Genomic DNA, 9,863 nt, shown 5'->3' on the forward strand with positions numbered 1-9,863 from the left:
TAATGCAAAAACATGGGACCTATCTAGAACATTTATTTCATTCAACGAATTAGGAAGCCCAAAGAATGCATGCCATATCCAAAGATATCGAGAAGCCACGGCTTCCAAAATGATTGTTGATTCATGACAATGACCAGTATACATACCTTTCCATGCGGTCGGAGAATTTTTCCACTTCCAATGCATGCAATCAATACTCTCTAACATGTTGGGAAAGCCACGTTGTTCCCCTGTCTGTAGCAATTGAGTAATATCCCTATTATTTGGTGGCCTCAAGTAATGGTTGCCAAACACTGCAATAATAACTTTCAAAAATCTTCTTGGACTATGTATGACAATGCTTTTTTCAATTCTGATGTATTCATCCATAGAATCTACTGGTGTTCCGTAAGCAAGAATTCTATAAATAGTTATTATTTTCTGAAGGGATGAAAAACCAAGAACTCTAACGTTAACTGTTGTTTGGATGAAGTATGGATCATGTTATTCAATCTCATTTGCAATTCGGACAAAAAGATGACGACTCATTCAGAACCTCATTCGAAAAAAACCTTCATATACACAAATGGTAGCAAAATAGTCGTGGTAGAGTCTTTCGTGGCCTTCAACTCTACCAGGATTAATTGCTCTATGGCCTGGAACGAAACCACGATGCCTTCTTAGCTGTCCATGACTAAACCCTTCTGATCTTCTGGCTACAGCATACAACATATCTAATTGATCATCATCTTCTTTGTAATGCCCCATCTTCCCGGAACGTGCATTACCTCGAGATTTCGGGAATATATTTTTTTTTTCAACATCATACACACAACCTAAGTCTCTCGATATACATACCCTCATCATAATCATTTCCCGACAATCCTAATTATATCTTCTCAGCATATCAAAATTTAAAAATTAATATACTAAGACATGTATTATCAATCACATCAGCGGAAGCAAGATCGAAACCTCGATGATATATAACCGACAAATTTCTTTTATAATTAAATAACCAAATCGATGTTTCACATGAAAATATCAAAATATTACATAACCTCTGAACATCGTAATCATAGACAAAAACCTACGAAAATTAAACATAACAGCTACATCTCGATGACATTCTTTTTCTTGGCGCCACTACTTTCACCTGGAACGTTTGAATATTTTAGGGACATAGTCCAAATTAGATGCTGAATCATCTAAGTGAGAGTTCAAAAATATTTTCATGAATATATGCAAAATCATATATAAAATCAACAAATTCCGACATGACCCAGCCTAAGAGAATCTCACATAGCACTTAGCTCTAACTAGGGTAAATGCAATCTCTCTAAGGCGATACGACCACATCGACCCATTGGCAACCACAATCCTGCTTAAGAGGGACAACCTTGACATATGAACCCGGGAATCACCCCATTATCATTGTTAGGCATTACGTTCATACTCGAAAGCATTCCAAAACCCAACGCAATCCTAACCCTAAGAGTATCACATCAGCACTATCCCCAGAATCAACGACACCTCAGTATCAATGCTATTGCTCAAAGGAACCTAGGGTGGTGTCCACTCTCAGCCCCGCCACTTAAGCCAACAACCGAGGTGGTGTCCACTCTCAGCCCCGCCATTTGAGTACCGTAGGGTGAAGTTCGTCTCAACCCCGTCCCAAGTGGGTCACATAGCATTAATTCCCAGTGCGCATCCTGAGTGCTGTCACTCAAGACTACGTCACAGGTTCACAACCTATGTCCCACATGGACAACACATAACATGCCAATACCGAAAATCATAACATGCATGAAATAAAATCAACATTTCAATGTATGCAATTTACCGTACGAAATTTAATACATGTATAAATAATCGTTTGGACAACCATCGCAATAAACCTAGTCATGGGGATGAACACTCACAGTAAACCATTCATATGCCACAAACAAGTTTTTTGATAGAACCACTCACCTTGGGCTAAGTTCCAAATTCCTTAAAATGCGTGCCCGACCTCGATTCTTGTACTAGGTGCTCTATAGTTCAAATTCGAGCCTCAACGATACCCTAGATATCATACGTATTCAAAGGAAAATCAATATCTATTTTCTCAATTTTCTCATAAATTTTCTCTAATTTCTTCCTAATTTTCTCTCGATAATTCCAAATAAATACCTCTTAAGTATTTTTTCCAAATTTTTCTCCACAAGAATTAATAAAACAATATTTATAAGCCTCTGGAATTTTCTGTAAATTTTCCATATTTTCTCCTATTTTCTCAAATTTCCATAATTACTTTTCCTTGAGAAAAATTTATTTATCCTTAATTTCCTTCGAATATCCTCCAAGAAAAATCACCAAAACTCATAAAATAAGTTCCTTATTCTTCTGGAATTTTCTCATAATTTTCTAAAAATCCCTCATATTTATTTTCCATTTACATTTCCTTTCAAAAATCAAAAATAATTATCTCCTCAAGAAATTTCCAAGATAAAAATTCATCAAAATAAACTATTCCTTTTCCTTGAATTTCTAAATATTTTTCAAGAATTTTAATTCCTTTAATTCTATTTTTTTCTCAAATTTTCTATATTTTTAGCATTTAAAAAAATACAGAAAATACCTCCGGTCATTTTCTCCTGCGACGGCACACCAGAAAATTGAAGCGACGACATCAGGCTACTCCTCTCCCTTATTCGATCCCAATGGTACCCCTCTTGGTTGGAAAAAACCATCAGAAGCCTTTCGATTTTGGCCGAAAACAACCCGCCTTAGTCGTCCGCTACTAAATTTCGGCGAACTAAATTGACCTTCGATTCGAACTCCGATTGATACGAAACTTTCCAAATTAGTTGCCCATAGCCTCGCGACCAAAAGCCCTTTATTAGATCCTTTGATCGTTCACTCTACAAGCAGATTTCAACCTTTACTCAATATGTATGTATATATATATATACGGCCGAATGCGAAAACACCCCTATACCACTCCAAAAACTCTCAAAATCTCCAGAATTGCTTCTCACAACCTAGGAAACAAAAGCCCCTTATCAAAACGCTCAAATTCATTTCCAAACTCTCGATCTAAGTTTATGAACTTTGATGAAAATCTCAACCAAAACTTGGCTATTTATAGCCAAATTTGAGCTTTTCTCAACCAATCACAAGGGGTAACGTGAGCTAGAGACCCTCCCCTCACGTCCATGCCAGGCTCGGCCATGCCCTGGTCACTGATTTGACAATAACGGCGATAGGTGTGGCGACCATGCCTCACGCTGCAATTTTTGATTTTTTTTTTTGATATGATAACTATAATAACTTTTATAAAAAAAAATAACTATAATTTAATATATCATTTCTTGTATATATCTAAGCCCCGGGGTACCCTCTCCAGTCGATTCGGCGATTTATTTTACTATTAAACATACTTTTCAGTATTTTAAACTTATCCAAATTACGCGGTAACCTCACACAGATATGGGGTATTACATTCTTCCTCAATATTGAGGATTCTTCCTAAAATATTAGGATAATGATTCATATAGATGGATGAATGAAAATATAAGATGATAAATGATTTTATATAGAGAGAATGTAATATAGATGGATGAAAACATGAGAAAAATGATTATATTTATAAATGAATTTGAAATTATTGAATTTTTATTTTGGTGGTTAAATTTTGAAATTTTAATTTCGATGGTTAAATTTTTAAATTTGAATTTCCATAGTCAAAATTTGAAATTTAAATTTGAGATTTTAAATTTTAATTATATTTTTTTAATAAAAATATTAAAATTTTAAAATAACACCCCTATTTACAACTTGCTATTAGAGCAGATGTATAATTCAGAAGTGTCATAACACTATTCAAGGTTGCAAATTGATAATTTAATACCCAAAAATAACAACTCTCTTTGGAGATGCTCTAACTCAATTCTGATAAGTTGTATAATTAATTTAAAAATATATAGTTCAGTCTTATAATTAAAATAATAAAAAAATTAAATAATCATAAAAAAACATAAAAGTATAAAAACAAAAATTACCCATCATTGAGTTACAAGCAAAATTGAATTGGGATAAATACAATAGCTATGTTTCCTAAATATTAAACACCCTGAATGAAACTTAAGTCACAAAATTTGTATAAACATCAAGGTAATACAACAAGACTATATATAAAACGGCTACAATTCCAAAGTGTAAACAAATTTCAATCTTTCATCTTTTACGAATAAAGACAAAAAATAGTTCTTAGGAGACAAATCAATTGGTTGGTGCATGATAAGTTAGGATTTACATCAATAAATCGTGGGTTCGATTTTTTGGCTTGCGCAGTGAGATAAAATTTCTATTTATGATTTATTTTTTTTTCGAAATTGAAGACACGAATAATGAAAAAATACACAAAAACGATAATTTCAAGATAAAAAAAAGAGAGTAGATAATTATGTTAAGATCATCATTGTTCTTGGGATTTTAGAACACTCGATGGGACATAGGAGAATATATATGTATGTATGAGCTGACATCTGCAATTGCGTCCCAATGAAAGAGTTAAACACAAAATTTGATACTTCCTATGACTACTGGCTGTTAAAGATAATTATGGGGATTTTACACTTTTTGTTAATTAGTTTAACAAATATTCCTTATAAATGAAAACAAACAAATAAAATCCGATGTGGTGGATGACAGGAACCACAAGAATATTGTCACGAAACCTTAAACATGTCCAGGTTCAATGAACCCAAATCAACCCATATATATATATATATATATATATTAGTCGTCCCCAATCCCCACTGCCGCTAATAATTAAGCTTCATCATTTCATCCAACAAATTAATCCGCCATTCATATACATTGGGGTTTAATTACAAAGCTTAATTAGGATTAATTAATCTGCAGCAGCCATGGGAGAGGTGGATCCGGCTTTCATCCAACCAGCCGAACACAGGCCCAATCTGTCCTTCACTGAAGCCCAAGGCATCCCACTTATCGACCTCAACAGCAGCAGTAACGCCGCCACGGAAGATCTGGTGGCGGAGATTGGGGCCGCCTGCAAGAACTGGGGATTCTTCCAGGTGATCAACCATGGGGTGCCGCCGGAGACGCGCCGGAAGCTGGAAGCGGCGGCGAGGAGGTTCTTCGCACAGCCGCCGGAGGAGAAGAGGAAGGTGAGGAGAGACGAGGCGAATCCGCAGGGTTACTATGACACTGAGCTCACCAAGAATGTCCGCGACTGGAAGGAGGTGCTTGATCTCACTGTCAAGAACCCTACTATTCTTCCTGCTTCGCTTGATCCCGCCGACGGAGAGCTCCGCCAGCTGGTTAACAGATGGCCGGAGAATCTTCCCGAGTTGAGGTAACGTTCAAATTGTCTTGAAAATGAATTAATTTAAAATATATTAGTGATGACAAGAATAGCCATTGATGACTAACAAGAACAGCCGTTGGTGACCAGGGAGGCATTTGAAGAATATGCTGGCGAAATGGAGAAACTGTCCCACAAGCTACTCCGACTCATCTCCCTGAGCCTGGGCTTGCAGGAGAATCGCCTGAGCGGCTTCTTCAACGACCACACGAGCTTCATCCGGCTGAACCACTACCCACCTTGCCCAATCCCCCACCTGGCGCTGGGCGTCGGCCGCCACAAGGACGGCGGGGCCTTGACCGTCCTCGCCCAGGACGAAGTCGGAGGGCTGGAAGTGAAGCGGAAGGCCGACGGCGAATGGGTCCGAGTCCGGCCGACCCCCGAGGCTTTCATCATCAACGTGGGCGACATCATTCAGGTGTGGAGCAACGAGGAGTACGAGAGTGTGGAGCACAGAGTGATGGTGAATTCGGAGAAGGAGAGGTTTTCGATTCCGTTCTTCTTCAATCCCGACCACAGTGTGATGGTGGAACCATTGAAGGAGCTGGTGACGGAGCAAAGCCCCGCGAAGTACAGGCCCTACAACTGGGGTAGGTTCCTTACCAACAGGAAGCTCAGTAACTTCAAGAACCTTGGTGTCGACAACGTCCAAATCCATCATTTCAGGCTCCAGGAGTCATCTTCTTGAACCATGAAATTCAACCGTTACAAAAGAATATGTGTGTGTGTGAATAATGCTTTGTCATGGAAGCAGAACCATTGCAGATCCTAGTTGAGACCACAGTATGTACTATGTATGAACATAATTATATATATATATATAGATAATGGTAATGGCATAATGCTAATTATGTTTCAATAAATATATCTTATGCTTAGCTTCAAATACTAATCATCATGGGTGTATGTGAAATCTTGTTAATGTATCCAATGTTTTAAAATCTGAGTCCAAAACCCCAGTTCTTTCTGTTTTCTATAAGTTGGGTTGATGGACTTGAAGTCGTGTGGACTGTTTCTTTAACTGATACAGGCCCATTAACTAAAATTGGCCCAATCAATTTGGTCTGCACTCACAAAATACTATTTTCAAATTTTTTTATATATAAAAAATTATTAAAAAAATAATCACACTAAAGAGGGACGTTTAAGAGTTTTTGAATTGATTGCCTTATGACTCATCATTAAGATATTTTAGCTCATTTTATTACGTCAATAAAGGCGTATGTCAGAGTAAATTAAGATATAATTACAGTATTAGTTATAAATTAAATTAAATTAAAAATTAACGAAAAATTCAAAAATCTATCCGTCAAATGACCAGCGATGGTCATCTCAATTATGGCCATACGTGCTCCTGATTAGCACTAGTAGCAGGGCTTCATGTTGAAGTTGAATATGTTAGATTATGTGTGTGGGGTTTTATTTTTAATTTTATTCTTATTTCTTGCTTGGTCCCCAAGATGTTCTAGAACAACTTGACCCCAAGTTCTTCTAGAAATACTTGGTCTCCAAGCACTTCTTGATTGACTTGGTCTCCAAGTTTGGTGGGTGCCTATATATATTGGTGTGAAGTTTTCCATTCTTCACAAGCTCTCACAAGTTCTCATATTGTTATCTCTTCTCAAGTTTTATCTCTCATATCGAGTTCTTTTCTTTGAGCTTTGGAAGAGTTTGGTATTCTCAAGTTTTTCATCACTGAGAGTGAGCCCGTCTTGAGTTCTGCTACCTCTAATTGTTCGTGACTGTCGTTCACCGGAGAGGTCGTTTCATCCTGCTGAGACAGTCGCCGTAGTCTGCTTGTCGCCGGTGCAGGGCACTAACTGTCTTCAGGACAGCGCAAAGCGCGACTCGACCTACTTCTGTTCCTGCCTCTTCTACGATCCAGAAGTTTGTTCCTGATTCCTTGTTGTTCCAACTGGGAGCAGTGTTGTTCAACCATCTTCTCTGATTTGCTGTTTTAGTCTGATAACCTCTGTTGTTGTTCATTTAATTATAAACTCTTATTACCGTGAATATCAGCTGTTATAATAGTGGTCAAGTATATAGTATATGTTTCTTGTATCGTAGCCGGTTAGAACTACTTTCTTGTATCAAGCAAGTTATTTTTGTATTACGTACGCATCCATACTCTCTGTATCCCTAACAATCTGAGGACAACTTAGCTGCCTCAATGAAGGCTAAGAACAGTGTCTACAATGGAAAGTCAAGACACATTAGGCGCAGGCATAACACTGTCAGAGAGTTTCTCACAAATGGAATAATTTCCATTGATTATGTAAAATCGAAAGAAAATCTAGCTGATCCTTTGACGAAAGGAGTGACTCGTGAGCAAGTCAAATTTACATCGAAGGGAATGGGGTTAAAGCCTTTTAAATGACTTTTTCGATGGTAACCAAACCTAGTTGACTGGAGATCCCAAGATCTAGGTTAAATTGGCTAACTGGCTGGAATAAGTCATAGTTGACACACTATGAAACTTTTAGTTTCTCCCCATGTCTCAGAAATTGAAGAGTGTGCCCTGTCGATGTTAAAGGGAAGGTTGATATCTTGATATAAGAGGAGTAGTGTCAGGGTACTCTTAGTCAATGCTTCCCTATATGAGAGTAGAAGTGGGGTCGCTTCTATGAGAACTATTCAATGGCTTGGGTTCTCTAGAGCTCTCATGAAATCCAGGATGCTGTCTAGGACCAAAATGGACACAATCGTATAGAACTCAGTGGGTTAAGACCATTGTTGTTAAAATCCCGATTTTATGCGTACGATTTTACGATTCGAAGACCCCCAAACGATTCAAATCCCATGTAAAATCCAATTTGGGATAAAATCCTATAAAATCTCGATTTTACATGTACGATTTTACGATTTTACGCTTCAGAGATCCCCAAACGATTTTACGATTCAAAGACCTCCATTGATTTAAGTTGTAATTTAGAGGATGCTTCCAACGTCTCAATGTCACATAGCATCTGACATTGGAACTTATGCAATGAATTGTTATATTTTGCCTCTAAATTGGAACTTGATTTAACATTGATTGCATAAGTTCCAATGTCACATAGCATCTAACATTAATTGCATAAGTTCCAATTTACTTGATTTAAATTATAATTTTTACTTGATTTAACATTGATTGCATAAGTAAATCAAGACAAACAAGTAATTAATTAATGGACCACCCAACTCCAAATCGGGATATTACTTGATTTAATCAATGTTAAATCAAGAAAAAATTGCAATCTAAATCTAATGGAAGACGTTGGAAGCATCCTCTAAAGAATTTTAAGCTATATTTTACCTCTAAATTGCCTATACCAACCTGCTAGTTTTTGAGCTATATTTTGGAAATATCATCTTTTGAATTATAATAAGGAATAATTAGGTTATTAAATGATATTAATTCATTTTCTACAAAATTATGTTATTATAAACATATATTTACAAAAATTAAAGGGTATTTTTAATTATCTCTAAAATCTTACGATTTTACGATTCGATTTTACGATACGATTTTATGGACCATTTGTCGATCCCACTTAAAATCCCGATTTTAACAACCTTGGTTAAGACATGTTGTGTGTGATGTCTATTGTCTCGATTTACCTTCAAAAGGATAGTTCAAGAGCTATTCTCACTATTTCTTCGGTAAATTCGATAGACATTCACTAAGGAAGGTTCAAGTCCAAAAGACACCTTGTTGATGCATAACTTGTCTATTTGCTCTCAGTGAATCCATGTCGTTTTGTATGATTTTAGTGCACACACACTCATGTGGGGGATTGTTGGATTGTGTGTGTGTGGTTTTATTTTTAATTTTATTCTTATTTCTTGCTTGGTCCCCAAGATGTTCTAGAACAACTTGGCCCCCAAGTTTTTCTAGAAATACTTGGTCTCCAAGCACTTCTTGATTGGCTTGGTCTCCAAGTTTGGTGGGTGCCTATATATATTGGTGTGAAGTTTTCCATTCTTCACAAGCTCTCACAAGTTCTCACATTGTTATCTCTTCTCAAGTTTTATCTCTCATATCGAGTTCTTTTCTTTGAGCTTTGGAAGAGTTTGGTATTCTCAAGTTTTTCATCACTGAGAGTGAGCCCGTCTTGAGTTCTGCTAGCTCCGGTTGTTAGTGGCTATCGTTCACCAGAGAGGTCATTTCATCCTGCTGAGACAGTCGCCGTAGTCTGCTTGCCACCGGTGCAGGGCACTAACTGTCTTCAGGACAGTGCAAAGCGCGACTCGACCTACTTCTGTTCCTGCCTCTTCTACGATCCAGAAGTTTGTTCATGATTCCTTGTCGTTCCAGCTGGGAGCAGTGCTGTTCAACCATCTTCTCTGATTTGCTGTTTTAGTCTGATAACCTCTGTTGTTGTTCATTTAATTATAAACTCTTATTACCGTGAATATCAGCTGTTATAATAGTGGTCAAGTATATAGTATATGTTTCTTGTATCGTAGCTGGTTAGAACTACTTTCTTGTATCAAGCAAGTTATTTTTGTATTACGTATGCATCCATAC

At 37.1% G+C, this 9,863-nt stretch overlaps 1 protein-coding gene across 2 annotated transcripts in view; it reads left to right on the plus strand.

Annotated features, from left to right (window-relative positions):
- Positions 1-6,243, plus strand: part of LOC127801024 (protein DMR6-LIKE OXYGENASE 2-like) — a 36,255-nt gene extending 30,012 nt beyond the window's left edge. The window contains exons 1-2 of one of the 2 annotated variants that reach the window (XM_052335797.1): positions 4,774-5,344; positions 5,444-6,243. In XM_052335797.1, coding sequence (XP_052191757.1) covers positions 4,893-5,344; positions 5,444-6,041 — 1,050 coding nt within the window. In that variant the 5' untranslated portion in view covers positions 4,774-4,892 and the 3' untranslated portion in view covers positions 6,042-6,243. Of the gene's footprint in view, positions 1-4,773; positions 5,345-5,443 lie in introns of those variants that run through there. The other variant, XM_052335799.1, reaches the window with a different exon arrangement.
- Positions 6,244-9,863: the final 3,620 nt, after the last annotated feature.

Source organism: Diospyros lotus, chromosome 5 (assembly GCF_014633365.1).
Source record: "Diospyros lotus cultivar Yz01 chromosome 5, ASM1463336v1, whole genome shotgun sequence".
NCBI classification, from domain to species: Eukaryota; Viridiplantae; Streptophyta; class Magnoliopsida; order Ericales; family Ebenaceae; genus Diospyros; species Diospyros lotus.